General features: G+C 38.2%; 1 protein-coding gene across 1 annotated transcript in view; it reads right to left on the bottom strand.

The window, feature by feature from the left end:
• Window positions 1-23,251, bottom strand: part of Itfg1 (integrin alpha FG-GAP repeat containing 1) — a 125,630-nt gene that overhangs the window by 47,547 nt on the left and 54,832 nt on the right. Inside the window, exons 7-9 of the mRNA XM_041649592.1 lie at window positions 20,920-20,981; window positions 18,026-18,107; window positions 6,500-6,594 (exon numbers count right to left, since the gene is read on the bottom strand). Coding sequence (XP_041505526.1) covers window positions 6,500-6,594; window positions 18,026-18,107; window positions 20,920-20,981 — 239 coding nt within the window. The remainder of the gene's footprint in view (window positions 1-6,499; window positions 6,595-18,025; window positions 18,108-20,919; window positions 20,982-23,251) is intronic.

The following is a 23,251-nucleotide window of genomic DNA, read 5'->3' as shown; positions in this document are numbered from 1 at the left end:
TATAGAAGAAAACTTTCCCAACCTAAAGAAAGATATACCTATGAAGGTTCAAGAAGCATACAGAACACCGAATAGGCTGGATCAAAAAAAAAAAAAAACATCCCCTCACCATATAATTATCAAAACACAAAGCATAGAGAATAAGGAAAGAATATTAAGAGCTGCAAAGGAAAAAGGCCAAATTACTTATAAAGGTAAACCTATCAGACTTACACCTGACTTCTCCATGGAAACCATGAAAGCCAGAAGGTCCTGGATAGATGTACTGCAGAAACTGAGAGACCATGGATGCAAGCCCAGATTACTATACCCAGCCAAGCTTTCGTTCACTATAAATGGAGAAAATAAAATTTTCCAGGATAAAAACAAATATAAACAATATGCAGCCACAAATCCAGCCTGACAGAAAGTAATAGAAGGATAATCACTAACCAAGGAGTCCAACAATGACCACAATAAGTCAGATATCTAGAGACCCTTCACCAACACAAATCAAAGAAGGGAAACACACAAACTCTACGACTAAAAAAATGACCGGAGTTAAAAACCACTGGTCATTAATATCACTTAATGTCAATGGACTGAACTCACCTATTAAAAGGCACAGGCTAAGAGATTGGATAAGAAAACAGGATCCAACATTCTGCTGTTTACAAGAAACACACCTCAACCACAAAGACAGGCACCTACTCAGAGTAAAGGGCTGGGAAAAGGCTTATCAAGCAAATGGACCTAAGAAACAAGCAGGTGTGGCCATACTAATCTCTAACAAAGTAGACTTCAAACTTAAATCAATCAGAAGAGATGGAGAGGAGCATTTTATACTCATAACAGGAACAGTTCATCAGGATGAAGTCTCAATTCTGAACATCTATGCCCCTAATATAAAAGCACCCACGTACATAAAAGAAACATTGCTAAAATTCAAGGCAGCCATCAAACCGCACACACTAATAGTAGGAGACTTCAACACTCCTCTCTCACCAATGGACAGGTCAATCAGACAGAAACCTAACAGAGAAATAAGAGAATTAATGGAGGTAATGAATCAAATGGACTTAACAGACATCTATAGAACATTCCACCCAAATAGGAAAGAATATACCTTCTTCTCTGCAGCTCATGGAACCTTCTCAATAAACCGACCACATAGTCGGTAACAAAGCAAACATCCACAGTTACAAAAAAATATTAGTAACCACCTGTGTCTTATCAGATCACCATGGATTAAAGTTAGAATTCAACAACAATCCTACTCCCAGAAAGCCTACAAATTCATGGAAACTGAACAGTCAACTACTGAACGATACCTGGATTAAGGAAGAAATTAAGAAAGAAATTAAAGTCTTCCTTGAATTCAATGAAAATAAAGAAACAACATACTCAAACTTATGGGACACTATGAAAGCAGTCCTAAGAGGAAAGTTCATAGCACTAAGTGCCCACTTAAAGAAAACAGAGAAAGCTCACATTGGAGACTTAACAGCCCACCTGAAAGCTCTAGAAAAAAAAGAAGCAGACTCACCTAGGAGGAGTAGAAGACTGGAAATAATCAAACTGAGGGCTGAAATCAACAAAATAGAAACACAGAAAACAATATGAAGAATCAATGAAACAAAAAGCTGGTTTCTGGAGAAAATCAACAAGATTGGTAAACCCCTATCCAAACTAATCAAACGGCAGAGAGAGAATTTGCAAATTAATAAGATCAGAAATGAAAAGGGGGACATAACCACAGACACAGAGGAAATTCAGAGAATCATTAGATCTTACTACAAAAGCCTATATGCCACAAAACTGGAAAATGTAAAGGAAATGGACACGTTTTTAGATAAATACCATATACCAAAGTTAAACCAGGACCAGGTGAACAATATAAATAGACCTGTTAGTCACGAAGAATTAGAAGAGGTTATCAAAAACCTCCCTACCAAAAGAAGCCCAGGACCAGATGGTTTCAATGCGGAATTCTCCCAGAACTTCCAAGAAGAACTAATACCTATACTCCTTAATGTATTTCACAATATAGAAACAGAAGAGGCATTGCCAAATACCTTTTATGAAGCTACAATTACCCTGATACCAAAACCGCACAAAGACTCAACCAAGAAAGAAAATTATAGACCAATCTCACTCATGAACATCGATGCAAAAATCCTCAACAAAATACTGGCAAACTGAATCCAAGAACACATTAGAAAAATTATCCATTATGATCAAGTAGGCTTCATCCCAGAGATGCAGGGCTAGTTCAACATACGAAAATCTATCAATGTAATCCAGCATATAAATAAACTGAAAGAAAAAAACCATATGATCATTTCATTAGATGCTGAAGAAGCATTTGACAAAATTCAACATCCCTTTATGATAAAAGTATTGGAGAGATTAGGGATACAAGGGTCATACCTAAATATAATAAAAGCTATATACAGCAAGCCGACAGCTAACATCAAATTAAACGGAGAGAAACTCAAAGCCATCCCACTAAAATCAGGAACACGACAAGGATGTCCACTCTCGCCATACCTCTTCAATATAGTGCTTGAAGTTCTAGCAATAGCAATAAGACAACATAAGGGGATCAAGGGGATTCGAATTGGAAAGGAAGAAGTTAAACTTTCGTTATTTGCAGATGATATGATAGTGTACATAAGCGACCCCCAAAACTCTACCAAAGAACTTTTACAGCTGATAAACACCTTTAGTAATGTGGCAGGATACAAGATCAACTCCAAAAAATCAGTCGCCCTCTTATACACAAAGGATATGGAAGCAGAGAGGGAAATCAGAGAAGCTTCACCTTTCATGATAGCCACAAACAGCATAAAATATCTTGGGGTAACTCTAACCAAGGAAGTGAAAGATCTATTTGACAAGAACTTTAAGGCATTGAAGAAAGAAACTGAAGAGGATACCAGAAAATGGAAGGACCTCCCTTGCTCTTGGATTGGGAGGATCAACATAGTAAAAATGGCAATTCTACCAAAGGCAATTTATAGATTCAATGCAATCCCCATCAAGGTCCCATCAAAATTCTTCACAGATCTTGAGAGGACAATAATCAACTTTATATGGAAAAACAAAAAACCCAGGATAGCCAAAACAATCCTATACAATAAAGGATTGTCTGGAGGCATTACCATCCCTGACTTCAAACTCTATTACAGAGCTACAGTGATGAAAACAGTGTGGTACTGGCATAAAAACAGAGAAGTCGACCAATGGAATCGTATAGAAGACCTGAGTTTTAACCCGCAAACCTATGAACACCTCATTTTTGATAAAGGAGCCAAAAGTATACAATGGAAGAAAGAAAGCATCTTCAACAAATGGTGCTGGCATAACTGGATGTCAACCTGTAGAAGAATGAAAATAGACCTATATCTATCACCATGCACAAAACTCAAGTCCAAATGGATTAAAGACCTCACTATCAGTCAGAACACATTGAACCTGATATAAGAGAGAGTGGGAAGTACCCTACAGGAGATGGGCACAGGAGATCGCTTCCTATGTGTAACCCCAACAGCACAGACATTAAGGGCAACATTGAATAAATGGGACCTACTAAAACTGAGAAGCTTCTGTAAAGCAAAGGACACTGTCACCAAGACAAAAAGGCAGCCTACTGACTGGGAGAAGACCTTCACCAACCCCGCAAAAGACAAAGGTCTGATCTCCAAAATATATAGAGAACTCAGGAAACTAGACTTTAAAATGCTAATTAACCCAATTAAAAAATGGGGCACTGAACTGAACATAGAATTCTCAGCAGAGGAAGTTCAAATGGCCAAAAGACACTTACGGTCATGCTCAACCTCCTTAGCGATCATGGAAATGCAAATCAAAACAACTTTGAGATATCATCTTACACCTGTCAGAATTGCTAAAATAAAAAACTCCAATGATAGCCTTTGCTGTTGGGGCTGTGGAGGAAGGGGTACCCTCATCCATTGCTGGTGGGAATGCAAACTTGTGCAACCACTGTGGAAATCAGTGTTTCGGTTTCTCAGGAAATTCGGGATCAACCTACCCCTGGACCCAGCAATACCACTCCTGGGAATATACCCAAGAGATGCCCTATCATATGACAAGAGCATTTGTTCAACTATGTTCATAGCAGTATTATTTGTAATAGCCAGAACCTGGAAACAACCTAGATGCCCTTCAATGGAAGAATGGAGGAAGAAAGTGTGGAATATCTACACATTAGAGTACTACGCTGCGGTAAAAAACAATGACTTCTCAAATTTTGCATGCAAATGGATGGAAATAGAAAACACTATCCTGATTGAGGTAACCCAGACCCAAAAAGATGAATATGGGATGTACTCACTCATAATTGGTTTCTAGCCATAAATAAGGGTCACGGAGTCTACAATTGGTCAACCTAAAGAAGCTAAATAAGAAGGTGAACCCAAGGAAAAACATATAGTTATCCTATTGGCTATGGGAGATAGACAAAATTGCCGGGGAGAAAATTGGGATCTTGGGAGTGGGGTGGGATGGGGGTAAGGGGAGATGGGGAGAGAAAAGGGAGAAGGGGAGAATGCGGGGAACTTGGGGAAAAAGGAGGATTGGGATAAAGGAAGGTTAGATAGGGGAGCACGGAAGCACAATTCTTCGTTAAGGGAGCCACCTTAGAGTTGGCAAGAGACTTGAACCTAGAGTGGCTCCCAGATGCCCAAGCCGAGGTCCCCAGTTAGTTCCTTGGGCAGCTGAGGATAGGGAACCTGAAATGACCCTATCCTATAGCAATACTGACAAATATCTTGCATATCATCATAGAACCTTCATCTGGTGATGGATGGAGATAGAGTCAGAGACCCACACTGGAGCACTGGACTGAGCTCCCAAGGTCCCAATGAGGAGCAGAAGGAGGGAGAACATGGGCAAAGAAGTCGGGACCACGAGGGGAGCACCCACCCACTGAGACAGTGGAGCTGATCTATTGGGAGCTCACCAAGGCCAGCTGGACTGTGACTGAAAAAGCATGGGATAAAACTGGACTCTCTGAGCATGGCGAACAATGAGGGCTGATTAGAAGCCAAGGACAATGGCACGGGGTTTTGAACCTACGTAATGTGCTGGCTTTGTGGGAGCCTAGCCAGTTTGGATGTTCACCTTCCTAGGAATGGACGGAGAGGGGAGGACCTAGGACTTACCACAGGGCAGGGAACCCTGACTGCTCTTTGGACTGGAGAGGGAGGGGGAGAGGAGTGGGGGGAGGGGGAGAAGGGTGGGAGGAGTGGGAGAAGGGTGGGAGGAGGGGGAGGGAAATGGGAGGCTGGGAGGAGGTGGAAACTTGTTTTTTTTTCTCCTTTTCTCAATAAAAAAAATGGAAAAACAAAACAAAACAAAACAAAAACAACAAAAAGAAACCCTAAACCACAAACAAACAACAACGAAATGCAATAAGAAACCAAACCCAAAAAACCCCAAATTTTTGAAGTAGTCAAGAATTCATGAATGGGGGATAAATATACAGAGATAAAGAGTTTCTGTTAAAATAACTGCTAATTTTTTCCCACTCAATTCATTATCTATAACACTCATCAAAGAACATGATATTTGTCTTTGTAGATATAGGTAATTATATCATTTTCTTTTTTCTTTCTTTACTCCCCCTCCCCCCCTTTTTTCAAAGCAGGTTGCTTTGTATAGCTCTGGCTATCCTGTACTCACTCTGTAGAACTGGCTGGTCTCAAACTCAGATCTGCCTGCCTCTGCTACCTAAGTACTGGGATTAAGGGTATGTACCACCATACCTGGTTAACTATATAATTTTCAAGTATTCTTGTTGTATATTTTTATTCCTATGAGCCAATCATGAGAAGTCTCTTGAGCTAGTGTTCTAAATGACTCATGACTATCCAAATATAGTCAAAGATAATAAAATAATTCAATGATTTTTAAAATGCTGAATGTACAAAATTTTTTATCAAGTTTTTGAATATAAAATGTAGTGTTTCCTACTCAAAAGGGCTATAAAAGTCAGCATGGTATCCTATTATTTATTAACGCCCCAAGAAAATACAGCTGGTTAACTCTAAAAGTGTCATGACCTATTATTTCCATATTAATCCTCCACCGTGACTCTCATAATTCTAAACTATTAAGTAAGGGGCAACAAGTCCGCATGAGAAATGGGATGGATCTGCACATGGAAACAAACCAGGAGTTGCTCTAGGTGCGGAATCATCTTCCTCGTAAGTTTTTATTATAATGTGCTTTCTATATTGCTGACATCTAAAATGCTACATTTAATTTAACTACAAGATCCAGAATGGGGTTTCGTCACTAAAAATCAACACAGCAGCATTTTCTACTTCAATGAAAGAATGAAAAGATTTAAATGTATTTTACTTAGGTAAAATGAATAATTCTATAATATAATTTTGTATTTTATTCTGTTCTGCTTCTTTTAACATGTTTTCTAACGTTTAAGACTTTTCAGGCACATAACATCATTCCTAGCACCCCAGAGCTGACATACCTGCCCTGTTCCAGATCTCATTAAGTATATGGCACTCTTCTGACAGTCTTTATCTTCACAGCCCGGCAGCAAGTGATCCATATGTCCATCTCCATCTGTCAAAAGGGAATTCGGGAGTCTATGAACAGCCCAGGAAAACATCTTCTTGTGTGATAACTAAAGTTCCTATTTGTTAAATAATTCCATCTATCCAGACAAAACCAACAACTGGACACATAGCTTTATAATGAAGGTGAATCATTACAAAGTAACACTCCATCCTTAACACTGTATCTTGCTTTACTTTATTTCTCTGAGTCTTGTTTTAAATTGCAAACTCCTTTGTGATTAGATGTTATTATACATAATTATTAAAGTCAATCCTGATTTAAAGTCATTTGAAAACTTATTCAGAGTTATTATTATTGTTATTGATGATGATGATGATGCTTCGGGGACTGAACTCGGGTGTCTCCACATATCAGGTAAGTATTCTAGCCCTGAGCTACATTGTCAACTCTAAATAATCAATATTTTAAAAGGCAGTTTTTGATTTTATTATATAGTTATCTATATTGAGATTAAGACACACATGTATCCACACAGTAACATTATTATATAGCCAATTTTAAATATGGGGGACATATATGTAGTTTTAAGTGGCTTTTAGCCAGCAGAACTTTAACTCACGAGTTACCGAGTTTTCTGTTCATTGGCTTCTCAAAAAACCTACGTATTTTCATCAATAAAGATACACATGAAGGGAATACACCCACTGCTATGTCCAATTCCCATGCATACTGGTCCCAAACGCAACTGTTAACTAAAAAAAACACTTAGAGACATTCTGAAAATAATGTAATTTGATTGCATAGTTCTTGAGTGTGAACTTTATAGATATCACCAGGTTGTCTGGCACAGTTTCTTTATATCTGCCTGGATTTTTGGTTAGAGAGCTACTATTCTGCATATATCTTCTGAGACAGATACACCAAACATCCTGAAATCACCTACTCTGATGCTCGCTCACACATGAAGACCCCCCTGTCTGAAGTTTAGAGAGCTTGGAAGTCTAGAGCTAAATCCTTCTGTGATCGGAGTAGTAATTTAACCTCTAAATTTGGGGTACCTTTTGAGCTTCTTTAACCACTAATTAATTTACTATGATTTAGTCATTATTTTATTTGGGCGCAATGTAGGATTTATAGCTGGCTGTAAATCAAAGGACTATCAATACAAAATTAGCCTTCACTGTATAGAGCTATATGAAGAGAAGTATAAGATTAAAACAAGTTTAAGGCACCTCAATAATTAATTTGAAAAGGAAAAAAAAAAGTTAGGTTGCATGGGACAAAGATCTAGCCAATGTTGCCAGACTGTAAGAAAAAGTATGTTTTTAAAGATCACTTCTGGTATTTTCAAAACCATTAAGGGGTTAGTAAGTATTAGAAAGCACGTTCCCCTGCTCTTCTCTGTTCTCTTCTGCAGGGGCAGCACGGTAGTCGTTTCCTGAGTATCCTTACATAAATACATATAGCATGTGCTTTGCAGTATATTCTACACAGTTTGGCTACCTTAAAAATTTGAGTGAGACTTGTTTGAAAATAGCACAGGACATTTAGTCCCTTTATATCATTCAGAGGCTTCTATATTGCTCTGACTGACAGCAGGGAATTTCTCTCAGGTATAATTTGCCAGAGAGAAATATATTTTACCATCCTATTAGATGTATGAATCTAGTAGGTCTAAGAATAGACAAAGTGTCTTCAGTAGTCACTACTACAGTGCTGTAGAAACCAAAGAATGAAGAGATTGTGAAGTTCACAGGGCACTGGAAACAGGTTGTTATACTAATCAGAGCAGAAGTATAGTGATACATGTTCAACTAAGTGGTGTTATATTACCAAACATTGAATATATCCATTAAATTATGAAATACATGCAACAGTGTAAAAGACATCATTAGTCTACAGAAATTTTACATTCAAAGGGATAATTTTGCATTCACACTAATAGGCATCGCTAAAAACTGTGAATTGTGCAGTAGTTTGAGACTGTGTAATTAAGTCTGAGGTATGGCTTTATAAAAACTCATTTGTAAGTCAAGAACTTATCATATAAAAACCTACACATAGGCTTCAGGGTCACTGTGTTCCAATTTTTCCTTAAACATATCCAACTCAGCTTTAAATGCTGAGTATATATAAAAAAGTCAAGAATCTAAAGTAGCAATTTTATAATTCTTATATAAACTTCTCTTGGTGTCCTTCCCTTTTGCTATGACTAAACACCTCAATAAAAGCAGCTCGGCACCAACCCTGCAATGGACAAAGGTCTGATCTCCAAAATATATAAAGAACTCAAGAAACTAGACTTTGAAATGCTAATTAACCCAATTAAAAAATGGGGCACTGAACTGAACAGAGAATTCTCAATAGAAGAAGTTCAAATGGCCAAAAGACACTTAAGATCATGCTCAATCTCCTTAGCGATCAGGGAAATGCAAACCAAAACAACTTTGAGATATCATCTTACACCTGTCAGAATGGCTAAAATCAAAAACACCAATGATAGCCTTTGCTGGAGAGGATGTGGAGTAAGGGGAACACTCATCCATTGCTGGTGGGAATGCAAACTTGTGCAACCACTTTGGAAATCAGTGTGGCGGTTTCTCAGGAAATTCGGGATCAACCTACCCCAGGATCCAGCAATACTACTCTTGGGAATATACCCAAGAGATGCCCTATCATACTACAAAAGCATTTGTTCAACTATGTTCATGGCAGCATTATTTGTAATAGGCAGAACCTGGAAACAACCTAGATGCCCCTCAATGGAAGAATGGATGAAGACAATGTGGAATATATATATATTCATTAAAGTACTACTCAGTGGTAAAAAACAATGATATCTTGAATTTTGCATGCAAATGGATGGTAATAGAAAACACTATCCTGAGTGAGGTAACCCAGACCCCCCAAAATGAATATGGTATGTACTTACTCATAGTGGATTCTAGCCATAAATAAAGGACATTGAGCCTATAATTCGTGATCCTAGAGAAACTAAATAGGAAGATGAACCCAAAGAAAAACATATAGTTATCCTCCTGGATATTGGAAGTAGACAAGATTGCCAGGCAAAAATTGGGAACTTGGGGGTGGGGGGGTTGGGATGGAGGAAGGGTGGATATGGGAGCAGGGAAGTATATATCTTAATTAAGGGAGCCATTTTAGGGTTGGCAAGAGACTTGACTCTAGAGGGGTTCCCAGGAGTCCAAGGAGATGTCCCCAGCTAGTTCCTTGGGTAGCTGATGAGAGGGAGCCTGAAATGGCCCCATCCTATAGCCATATTGATGCATATCTTGCATATCACTATAAAAACTTCATCTGGCGATGGATGGAGATAGAGTCAGAGACCCACATTGGAGAACTGGACTGAGCTCCCAAGGTCCAAATGAGGAGCAGAAGGAGGGAGAACATGAGCAAGGAAGTCAGGACCGCAAGGGGTGCACCCACCCACTGAGATGGTGGGGCTGATCTAATGGGCGCTCACCAAGGCCAGCTGAACTGTGTCTGATGGAACATGTGATCAAACCGGACTCTCTGAACATGGCGGACAATGAGGGCTGACTTAGAAGCCAAGGACAATGGCACTGGGTTTTGATCCTACTGCATGTACTGGCTTTGTGGGAATCTAGTCTGTTTGGATGCTCACCTTCCTAGACCTGGATGGAGGGGGGAGGACCTTGGATTTCCCACAGGGCAGGGAACCCTGACTGCTCTTTGGACTGGAGAGGGAGAGGTAGTTGGTGTGGGGAGAGGGGGATGGAAATGGGAGGAGGTGGAAATTTTTAATAATAATAATAAAAAAGTTGAAAAAATAAAAGCAGCTGGAGAAAGAAAGGGTTCACTGCAGCTCACAGTTTCAGGTTGCAGTCCGTCAGAGTAAGTATGTCCCAGCAGCAGGACCCCAGGAAGCTGTCACACTGCAGCACGTTCAGAACAGAGCAATAAAGGCATACAGGCCAGTGCTCTGCTGGCTTTGCCCACTTTTATCTATTTAGAGTTCCCTGCCTACAATTAGTACAGGTTGTCCCACAGCAATTAGCAAATTAAGACAACCCTTCCCAAGTATGCTTAAAAGACTCAGCTCCCAGATGATTCTAGATTTGTTCAAGTTGAAAACTAACACTGACCATAATTACCATGCCCAATAAACCCATTCATTTATCAGAATGATAGTCGGCATCTACCGACTCATCATAATAGATCCCATGTGCAACCTTTCGCTACGGAGTAGAAATTCTGGGACTAATTATGTCTGCTACGGGTGATGTGAGGCTGTCATCCGCAAAGTGACATGGAATGGAAATGCCGATGAATTACACTTAGTATTTGTTTCAAGAGTACTCTAAGAATATCTCAGCACTTCACTTACCACATGGAATATATATATAAATGCAATGTTTGTTTTACTAAAACTTTATAGTAGTGTCTTTCTTTGGAGTGATAGAAGGAGAAATGTCTAAACTGGTTATTTTGACTTTAATCACACGAAAACAAAATTGTCAGAACAAAGATATAAAAGGAAGGCGGGCGGTGGTAGTGCACACCTTTAACCCCATCATTTGGGAGGCAGAGACAGATGATCTCTGTGAGTTTGAGGCCAGCCTGGTCTACGGAGCAAGTTCCAGAATAGGGTCCAAAAGTTACAGAGAAACCCTGTCTCGAACGCCCAAAAGAATATAAAAATATTAAGTAGCTGTATAAATATTATTTTCCATTAAAATAAGTACTGAAGGTAACATGTTTTTCAATGATCAGAATTCAAGAATTAGAAAAAGGAAAATAGGAAGACTGGTTTTCCCAATCGCGTCTTCAGATCACTTGTAATGTGCTATTCCCCTCTTCATTGATCCCCTTTTAATTTCCTGGTTTCTACAGTTACTCTAAGTTATGAATTTGCATCTGAAGATTTAGAGCTAGGAGGCTCATATAAGAAAGAACATGCGATGTTTGTTTTTCTGGATCACCTCAATCAATATGATTCCTAAGAACAGACCTCTGGCTAGACCCTGGAGAAGGGTGTGTCCTAAATAGTTTTGATGAATTATTTTAAGCAAATGAAAAAGTTCCATTGATTACTTGATTTTTAAGAATCAAACTCAAATGTAGTACCTAAACGTCTTCAAATATCATGCTAAGGATCTCTGATCCCAAAATGCTAAGGGATCTTTCCAAGAGGGGGCAAAATTTTATAAGCACCAGAAGAACAGTGAGTTTGCTGTGAGGTTGTGTCTCCAAGGAGCATCACAGAAGCTACACCCGTAACAACTGTGATGGCTACATCTGAAGCTAACTAAAACCACAAAATGAAGGGCACATCTCTGAGGGATTTTTGCACAATTTGAAGTAGGAAGATCCACTTCTAATACAGATCTTGAGGCGGAACATAATTTTAATCTAGATCATTTAAACTGGAAAACCTACCTCTAATCTGGGTCATAACTTTTGTTGGAAGTCTGTATACAAAGGACACAGAAGAAGGAATCTTTGCCTGCTTTGCCCTCACACTGGTAGGCAAGTCCATTCCTTCACTAGCATTGGAGCCTACTTCTTCAGTGTATTCTGAAGATGAGCTGAGACATCCAGCCTTGTAGACAGAATAACTACTGGATTTTTGGACTTTCTGTTCATAGCCAAACATTGCTGACTGAGCTGGACTGTAGCTGGTGAAACCCTTCCTTCCTTTCACTCTCTCTGTGTGTGTGTTCACTCTATAAGTTCTGTTACTATAGAGAACCCTGACTAATACAAAGTCAAGAGCCAAATAAGAACGACAGACAGGCTAATGTGAATGGGGAAAGCCTAGGAAGCTTCAACCCTGCCCAAAGAACTACAAGCAAGTGAGTAATGTGGAGAGTGGGGGAAACACCAATTGTTTACACAATACTAAATGATCAGCCTGAAAACATACAAGTAGCATTATGCAGACTAAGCAGGTTATATTTATGTATTTATGAATATATACATACACACACCATCAATTAATTAAAAATGAGGCATGAATTTGAAAGAGAGCAAGGAGGGGGTATAGGGATGTCCACAAACCCATAATAAGTCCTTGCCAAGAGACAGTCTTCTTTTTTGTTCTTTGAACATCAAACTCATTTAGTCAAGTCTTGGTCAAACACAACCTCCAAGTTATTACTTAAATTAGCCTTTATCAACTTTTCATTTCAGTTCCCTGTTTTACTTCCTCATACCTCTTTCCCTATCTTTTAAATAATTTACTTTATTTGTTTAGTTTTCTTCTTCAATAGATTTTAAATTTCATGAGCATATGATTTGTTCATGGCCAAATGTTAAATATGTGAAACGGATTTAATTCACACGTCAGGCATTCAAAGTTTATTTATTTATTTTTTATTTTTTTTATTTTATTTTATTTTATTTTATTTTTTTGGTTTTTTCGAGACAGGGTTTCTCTGTGGCTTTGGAGCCTGTCCTGGAACTAGCTCTGTAGACCAGGCTGGCCTTGAACCAAAGTTTATTTTTTGAACACATTAATTGACATCTTGTACATAGTATAAACTTTTTATTACAAAATAGAAGGAAGCTAAATGGAAGAAAAATGGGAATATGATTTTAAAGAACATAGTGAATTGATTATTTGATTGAACCAATGCCTACTCATACAATGCATTCAAAGCCATAACATATAAAAGCCGTAACAAATAAAAGCTAATCAGATTTCTTGGACCCATCACTTGATTAAGTCTGTCATATTATACTTAGGAAAGTACCTATATTTTCTTAAAAAGTTATGACTAGTGGTAAAAGTGATATAGCAATAAATTTAAAAATTAATTTCTTAGATCTCCAAGACTTTTCTGCTTCATTGATGATTCTCACTGGAGTTCATTTCTTTCAGAAAACAATGAAGGAGAACAGCCAAATTTCAACAATAAGAATTAAACAAATAAAAACGGCATTAACTTGAAAATTAGTAATTAAAGGTATTCTTAAATGAGTCACATAACTTTACCTAGAATATCCCCTATATGATTATATTTATGATATAGTTATTGCTTGTCTACTGATTGTATCTAATTTTTAAAATTCTTTTCTAAGAGAGAATAAGAACATTCAGGTGCTAATTAACATACAGATTAAATATAAAACTTAAATCTTTATATATGGCTTATCTGACTTCTTATTCCTCATCAAGCAATAACAAAAAAATTTAAATTTGTCAGACCGTTACTAAATAACCTATCAGTAAACCCAGTGGATCTGAGTGCTCTAAGAGTTGTTTTGATATGATCATTTCTGGTCCACCATGGTTAACCTGAAATTACAAAAAAAATTTGCCAAGCATTATCCAGATTTCATAAGATAATTTTATGGTAGTATTTTCCTAATACTTCTAATTATCCACTATGATAGGTACAATGGTGCTAACAATCAATGGCAATATGTTTACATTGGTTGGTATGTTCCTCTATGGTAACAACCTCATGGATAGCAAAGTTTTCTGTTCTACTAGTCTCTTTAGATAGGATGCCTGGCCGGGCAATGGTGATGCATGCCTTTAATCTCAGCACTTGGGAGGCAGAGGCAGGCGGATCTCTGTGAGTTCGAATCCAGCCTGGTCTACAAGAGCTAGTTCCAGGACAGGCTCCAAAGCCACAGAGAAACCCTGTCTCGAAAAACCAAACCAAACCAAACTAAACCAAACCAAACCAAACCAAAAAGATAGGATGCCTGGAGACTAAGACAACACATGGATGCTTCAAAGTTATGCCTAGTTCTTGTTAAAGAGCTGGGTATCAGATACTATGATGGTCTGATACATGAAAATATCAGTATGGATATATGATATATATTGAGTTTTGAAGTGATTCCATGTTTAGAAAATGTCAGTATCTTATGTAAGGTTTTGTTTTCCCTTTAGCTATGTTTGCTTGTATTTTGAGAAAGGATCCTGTCTTAGTCAGTGTCTATTGCTGTGAAGAGACACCATGACCAAGGCAATCCTTATAAAAGAAAGCATTTAACTGGGGACTTGTTTACAGTTTCAGAGGGTCAGTTTCTAGTGGCATTTCAATTGAATTTTAATAAAAAAAAAAGCTTGCCTGAAGATCAGGAAATAAAACAGCTGCACTGGTCAGCCTTTCAGACCAGGCAGTGGTGACACACACCTTTAATCCCAGTAGCCACACTAGTTGCCAGAGAAACTGGGCAGTGCAGCCTTTAGTCCCAGTGGTGCACGCCTTTAATCCTAGTCTAGAGAGGATTATAAAATGGGAGGAGACAGATTACTGTGGAATAATGGCCTTGTACCCTGTAAAGATTTCTCACTTGTATTGATTTAATAAAACACTGATTGGCCAGTAACCAGGCAGGAAGTATAGGTGGGGCTAGCAGAACAGAAGAATTCTGGGAAGAGGAAAGGCTCAGTCTGCAGTCATCACCCAGACACAGATGAGAATGCCTCATTGATAAAAGGTACCAAGCCACATGGCTAACACCGATAAGAATTATGGGTTAATATACGATGTAAGAGGTAGTTAATAAGAAAGCCTGAGCTAACAGGCCAGCCAGTTTATAATTAATGTAGGTCTCTGTGTGTTTCTTTGGGACTGAACGACTGTGGGACTGGGCTGGAGAGAAACTTTTGACAACAATAGCTCTCAGTCTCATTCTGAAGTTTCTAGAGGCAAGATTGCCATTTCAGACAGAGTTCAAGGTAAGAGCCAGTGGCTGGTTGTTTTGCTTTTTGGATCTTCAGGTTAAGCCCCAATATCCGTCTCTGAGCTTTATCAGTTTATTATCATAATGGCAGGAAGCATGGCGGCATGCATGGCACTGGAGCTGTGGCTGAGAGCTACCTTCTGATCCACAGGTAGAAAGGCAGAGAGATACTGGTCTTGGCATGGGCTTGTGAAACCTCAAAGCCCACACCTACTCCAACAAGGCTATAATTTCTAAACCTTCTAATCCTTTCTAACAGTACCATTTCCTGGTAACTATGTATGTATATATATGAGCCTCTGAGTGTCATTCTTATTCAAACCAACAGAGATTTCATATAGACCAGGCTGGTCTCAAATTCACTAGCTATATAGTTGCGAATGACCTTTAATTTTGTATCTCCTGCTTCTACTTCTCATGTGCAAGGATTGTGGGTATGCACCAATATGCCTATTTCTTGTGCTGCTAGTGACTGAACCAGGGCTTTGTGCATATCAGGAAGCCACTCTACCAACTGAGTTAAACTCTCAGCCCAGCTATACATACAGCTTTTCATTGATTTTCACATTAGCTCTGGTATTGCATACATACAAAATTAATACATTTTCTCTAGATCTAGCCCTATATAATTTTTTGTTAGAAAAATGCCCTTATTTTTACCAATTTTTGTTTTATGTAGTTTGGTAAAAAGCGACTTATTTGATATTCTATACTTTGATATTCTGAGTAGGAAGAGACAAAACTAACATTATCATTTAAAAGGCAGATACAGATGAAATAGAATAAGACATAAAACATGTCTTCCAGAGCTGTGCACGGCAGTACATACCTGTAATTAGAACACGTAGAGGGCAGAGGCAAAAGATTACAGAACTTTGAGACCACACAGTTGAGATCTAGTCACAAAACAAACTAAAGCAACAAAATGCCTTCTAGAAGATACAGGTGCTACAATGTCAAGTAAGAGAGGCACTAACAGTTCCACGTGTGAGGCTAAGACACAGCACTCCACCTAGTGCCCCACTGGCAGTTGTTACTTACTAAGTGGGTTCTACAGCTCAGTAAGGGCCCTGAGTTCTACAAATAGTAACTCTGATAAAACTAATACACCATTAAACTATAAACCCTCTTCTTGTCATCCTCCGGCATCACATTTTCCATCTGCCAGTGGCTCTCGACCGCCTGTAGCTCTCCTTCCATCTTCTGTCCTCTGCCAGTTTATGTTTTATGACTTCCTTAGAGAGTTCATTCAACTCCTGATATTTGGGCTCTGGAGGTATTCTCCAACTTGCTTTGGTTTTATTTCTCTGCTTAGGCGTGGTAAATATTGCAGCTTTGTTTCTGTCCGTATTATTAATGTGACAGGATTAAAGCACCGAAGTATGCAATCTAGCTTTATTTCATTATTTACATGTCTTAATTATTCTTTAAGTCTTTCAGAATCAATTTACTTTACTTTTTAGGTGGGCTGGAGAGTTGCCTCAGTGGTTAATAGTGATTGTTGCTCTTGCAAAGGACTTGGGTTCCATTCCCAGCATCCATATGGTGGCCTACAACTCTTTGTATCCCCAGTTTGAGGCAACTGGGCGCCATCCTCTGACTGCCACAGGCACCAGGCATACATGTAGTGTACATACATACATGAAAGCAAAAGTTTTACTTTTCATCTATTCTAGTGTCAAAATAACTAGCTGGGTTACTAATGCTTCCTTCGTAGGTTCCTGCACCCGCCTCTTCATTCACTCATGTGGCTGTAACTCCATCCCTGACTGCTTTCCGACTTTAGAAAGAAGTGTCCTAGTACTGCTTCCAGTTGCCTCTCTTGGACAGAAGACTTGAGGCATCTCATAGATTCCAGCAGTCTCCCTGAAGCCTGAGAAGCTTTTCCTTAAGCACATTCCACTAGATCAAAGGCTTCCAGAAACTTTATTTCTGGAAGTCAATATATAAAGGTTTTAAACTAAGAACTCTTCAAACCTGTTCTATTTACCACAAATTCTACAGAATAAAACCAGTCTTTGCTTATCAATAATCATCTTGATAACCCAAAGTGTTCAGTCAATTCTGTATGTTTCTACATTTTCACAGAAACTTTCCATGTAAGCTGAACTGGTGTGTTTACTGGTCACTAACCATACCACATACATGACTTTTGTATGAACTTTACAGGTGCCTCCAAGTACAGTCCACACTCCCACTGTGACAGTTTTCACTTTTCCCATGGTATCAATTCCACACTCACAAAAAAACTATCATTTCTTTTCCCTCTTAAATGTGGTCCTTGTTTTCATTGTTCCTGTATTTATTTCTGGGATATTTATCCTTTGTCTTCCCACTTGTACACTATATTTGTTTAAGGCAAGGATCTTATTTTCAAAACTTCAGCTTTATTACATTGGTTTTAGTACAGCAATTTAAGTATAATAGAGGTCTAAGTTTTGCATTTAATTTGTAAGAGTTAACGATCCTGTAAAATTATATGACTTTTCTAATGGAGTTGTTCATGTAAATGAAGATAGAATCAATTTTACACAAACTAAGAAATTCTGTGACAGAAATTCTTACAACTATTTTTTTTTTCAAAAAAACTCTATTGGGTAATAAATCCTTAACTTAGTTTCTTCTTTATCACTCTACAATTTGTTGTTTACTCCTACTCTAGTAACCACGTAAGAGAAAGCAGGGAAGGCAGACAGGAGATAACCCGTTATTTTGATCATTTCTAATCTTTGTGGATGTGTTTTGAATCTGGGAATGTGAAGGCACTGAAAGGCAAAAGCAGTCTTACCAAAGTCTGCGAACGCTGACTGTCCAACCACCACCAGGTTTTTAGGTTTTTCAAAGACACTACTGATAGAGAAGTTTCCACCCTGTTAAAGCCAAAATATTTTCAATTAGGCCATCATAATGCATTCATCTGTCAAGTGGAAAACTGAAGAGAAAATGATTCAATCCTTTTGTTCTTTCTCTAAAAGCACCCCAATCTCCTATCCACCTTTATTATCAGAGAAGCCATAGTGAGCCACAGAAGACAGGTGTGTGAGATGCTTGCTCTTTCCCAGAGTGTGGTCACTGAGCTAAGCATGCATAGACTTGCTGCAGTTTCAGTGTTCTACTAGTTAATGTGGTTTTAAATGCTGAGGTTCTATTTGGTCAACTGATATATTACTAAAATGTATTTAACTAGTCTTTCACTGAAAATGATAAGCTATTTTATGAATACCGTTATCTAACTGAGTTAATTTTCAACATATATTTCCCTTCACTTATATTAGTGATATACTCAGTGAGTACTGACACAGAGTGTCTCTTTGTGTAACTTCTCTTTGAAGAATTCTACTTAGCCCAAAGTTGGCCTTTCATCCCCATCTTTATAGAATTATAAAAAGGCAACTAAATTCGGTTATTTAGCATCCCCACTTCTTTCATTTAACTAATAGCTCTGGCCTGCCTTAAGCTAGGATCCTATTAGGTAGGTTCAGGCAAAGACCATTCCTTCCTCTTAGTAATACTATTCTTTTGTTCCTTGGCTATAAAAATTTCACTTTTTATTTGTGTTTGTAGTTAAGTTCAATACTTCCATCCCCATATCAAAGCCCCATTGTAAATAGTCTCCCTAAACCAAACCTGTCTTTCCATCTTTAGCAAGTGTTTAATTAAAAAGATATTTTAAAAACCATTTTAATTTTGATTTTACACGCATGGGTGTTCTGTCTGCACACAATCATACCCATGCAGTGCCTGTGGAGGACTGGAGTGAAAGACTCAGAGCCACCATGTGGGTGCTGAGACCTGAACTCAAATTCAGCATCCTTGGAAGAGAGGCTGCTGCTCTGAACAGCTGAGAAATCTCTCTAGCCCCCTGGCTATTTTGTTTGTTTTATTTTTGATTTTTGCTTGAGGCAGGGTCTCATTATACAGCCTTGGTTGGCCTGGAATGTGCCATGTAGAGCAGGTTGACCCCAACTCACAGAGACATGTGCACCTCAATCTCCCAAGTGCTGAGATTAAAGAAATGTGTCACCAGGACTAGCTTTGTATCCAAGTGTGTAAATAATCTTTACTTTAATAGTTACTTATTGACCCTGCCACTTCATTAAAACAACTTAGTTTATGTTAATAACGTATTTGCTTTCTACAAAAGAAAAAGATGTTGAAGAAAAAAAAATCTCAATCAAGAATCTGTATTCTTCATGAACCTTGCTTTGCTATGTTTGGTTCCCTTCATATCAGGCTAGAATGAGAGGATCCTATACATGTACTTTATGATCTCATATATAAGTTCTACTTATTTGTATTGAGGCTTGCCTGCCTATCTCTGGTACAAACTAATCAAATAGGTCTTGTGTGCTCTAAGCTCAAGATTTACTTGAGGTAGGAATGGAAGACCATCTTCAAGCAAGTGTTCTCTAACAGTGAGAGTCTTAGTGTCAACTACAAAAAATAACACTAACAAGATTCAAAATATCAGACACAAAATGCAGTTACATTTTTCAAAACCTAGGATACTGACCAAGGTTACTTTCTGCTTCAGCGTTCTTCTCAACCTCCCTTGTCCTATTAAAAACCAACTGCCAAGAGTCATCTTGAGGCAGTCAGATGCTCCAATCCCGTTTGGTTTAAACAGGAATCTTAGTTTCATGAGTCATGAGCAACATCACTGGCCCTGTGGTAAGAAATGACTTTCCAGCAATCTCGTCCCAGGAGTTTTTACTATACACTTGCTAGAACTGATTGTTTACTATCAGAATTCTCATAAAATCTAGGATATGGCTTTACTCTGGACTGAATAAAAGACACTAGTTAATCAGGAGTAATTAGGTGGGAAATCAAAAACTTTAAAACTAAACTTTGATGCCTACTCTGCACCACTATGTTTCCTTCTCAAACACTTTTCTGAGTGGGCTATTATGCCATTTCCCATGAGGAAAGAGACCTTCATATTTGACTAACACGTGACTAACGTCACCGAGTTGGGCATTTTCACTGGCCTGGAATTCTACTTTCCATTATGCAGCCTGAAACTGAGCTTTCATTATTCCTGGTGATTTGATCTTCACTAATTTATCTTTCATATGACCTATATTAAACTAAAAATCAAATCTTGAAAACCTTTCATTAACTATGAACATCAATGGGGAAAGACTCCTTAATCTCAGCCAATCTGGCAGCTATTTGTCATTTGTTTTTAATTATTCTTTTAAAAAGTTTGTTTTTTGACACATTCATATAGATATATAATGTGTTTTGATTATGCCACTCTACCTTTTCTTATTTCCCCCAATTATTTAGTTCTCTATGTAATTATCTAAGTTTCAAGGTGAGGAGAAAAAAATACTTTAAAAAAAAAACGTTCACAAATCACCAAACTGAAAAATTAAATGTCAGGATCCTCTTTCAACAGCTGACAGGCCGGCAGGGGTCCTGTTAACATCCCCATTAGAGCAGGCTTATTGCTTTAATTGGCAGTCATGCCTAAAAACCTGCAGAGGACCTGATGCTTAACAAATCACCTTCTTCAGTATTCAGCAGTTTGAGTGCAGCAATGCAACCAAAGGCTCTTAATGCTGTTCTGTTTATTACTGAAACCAACCAAATGATCACAGTAATCTTACTTTATAATGTGGTGTGCCCTTATGGAAAGTGAGAATTTAAAAATGCTTCAGAGAAATGATTTCTTACCAAATTTTCCCATATCTCAAACTGGAATGTATCAGAGGCAGACAATGTCGTAAGGAATAAATCTAGAAGGAGAACAAACGGAGATGCAATGTTTGTAGTCATACTGATGTACACATTTAAAAGCAGGAGGAAGTGTGATATGTAGAATGGCTATTAATATATCTAAACATAAATTGTTTGATCACATTTTAGCAAGTCTGATCACACCTCTAAAATGGCAGATGACCCTAAAGAGAACAATTAAGGAAAATGTACTCTTTGTTGTTAAGGACACATTTGCTATGAGACTTCTGAAGGCAATCTGTATTTTCAGGGACAATTATTTCCAGCTTTTTTTTTTGTTGTTGTTTCTTTTTTGTAGAGATGACACTCAGGTTCTTCCATATCAGTAAAACACTATCTCTTACTTACAAGTCTGATCCTAGCTTTTAAAATTATGCTCTTAAAATTTTATTTATTTATTTATTTATTTATTTATTTGATTTGAGAGAGAGTCTCTAGATGTCCTGCAACTCACACTGTAGACAAGGCTGGTCTCAAACACACAGAGATCCACCTGCCTCTGCCTCCCAAGTGCTGGGATTAAAGGCGGGTACCATCACACTTGGCTGCTAAATCTTCTTTTATATCAAGGTATAGGTGACATTTTGATCACAATCATTTTACATTTTCACCCTTAAAGCCACACATGTTTATCACAGGAAGGTCCAGTACCATATTTAATCAGAGCATCTCAGCAAATGAAATCTTAGAGCTCACAAGAAGTCGGCAGTAACTCTGAGTAACTAAAGGTTTGTCCTCAAAACCCACACAACAGGAAGTGACCTCAAAGTGCACAGGTAAAATGTCTTTAGAAAATGATAGGTTGACAGGGAAATCAAACACCCTCTTAATGCCGATTTCAGGTGAATAAGTATCTATTTGAGAAATATGATTCACTGTTTTTAAAACAGCAATTTTATGTAGTGATTATTACGATCTGAAGCCTAATCGGTGACTCTAGGACTATTAAAGTGGTTTCCCTATGCTCTAAAATGACTATTACTCATTGTGAAGTGAGACCAGGAATACTTTAAAGACATGCTTTCCCCCAAGATGATGTCTAGAAAATTAGCAGACACATTTTATTACTTTGTGTCAAATTTTATACAAGTTTATGAAGGTGGTATATGTAATAATTATAGCTTGTTTCAAAGAATGCTAATTTGTTCACTCTCATAATTAGTTGAAATCAGACTCCCGGCTCCAGGGAGAATAATTTTTATGTTCACACATCAAATACCTCAGCATTTGCTATCAAGCTGAAGACATTCTACCGTTAGATGGAGAATTATTGCATTTGATGAAGATTACTGATACCTTTTTCATCACAGGCCTACTCTGGGTGAGGCACTCACTTTCACATTTCTCTGGAAACATCTGGGATTTGGTAATGATATACCTACCAACACTTACTTCTCTTTTTGTTATGCATCCCCCACATTGCACTTAGAATAATTAACCAAATCAAAGTTGTTTTTGTTCCTTTTATTCGGAGTGTAGAACACACCTCCCACCTTCCACGGGAAAGCCTTAGTTAGTATCTGTTTCTTTGCTCCAGCCCTACCATTCGCACAGGCATGCGCTCACAGAGCAGTTACCATGGGACTTCACCAAGCTGTCCCTATCTACTAGTATCTACATGTACATTCCATTTGTACTTGCACTTTGTGCTGGCTAGTTTTATGCCAACTTGACACAAGTTATAGTAACCTGAGAGGAGGGAACCTCAATTGGGAAAATGCTTTCCTAAGATTGGGATGTAGCCTATATAGAGCATCTTAATTAGTGATTGATGGGGGAGGGTCTAGTCCATTGTGGGTGGTACCATCTTGGGCTCATGGTCTTGTGCTATAAGAAAGCAGTTTAAGCAAGTAATGAAGAACAAGTCCAGAAGGTCCATGGCCTCTGCATCAGCTTCTGCACAGTAACATTCCTGCCTTGGCTTCCCTCAGTGGTCTGTGATTTGGGATGTGTAAGCCAAGTTGCTTTTGGTCATGGTGTTCATCACAGAAGCAATATCCCTAACTAATATACACTTCTACTTCAGAACCATCTCGCAGATGAATTTTTCAAAAGTGGCTCAAATTTCTGCCTTTCTTTGAGGCAAAGCATTTTCTGCATGGTGAAATTTTGAATTCACATACGTCTTCATAGTTTCTTGGGGGGGGTCTTGCTTAATTGATTATCTCTGTGGTTTCTATGTATTTGGAAAGAGTATATGTTTAAATTATTATTGAGCAATTAAATGTGAGTAGTTGTAATAGCTATCTTGGTTGTAACCTTGACTACA

Source organism: Microtus oregoni, unplaced genomic scaffold (genome assembly GCF_018167655.1).
Source record: "Microtus oregoni isolate MIOR12 unplaced genomic scaffold, Mior012 000004F_ref0000308, whole genome shotgun sequence".
Lineage (NCBI taxonomy): Eukaryota > Metazoa > Chordata > Mammalia > Rodentia > Cricetidae > Microtus > Microtus oregoni.
Note: the sequence above shows the minus strand (reverse complement) of the source record. Positions and strands in the feature narration are given on the sequence as shown.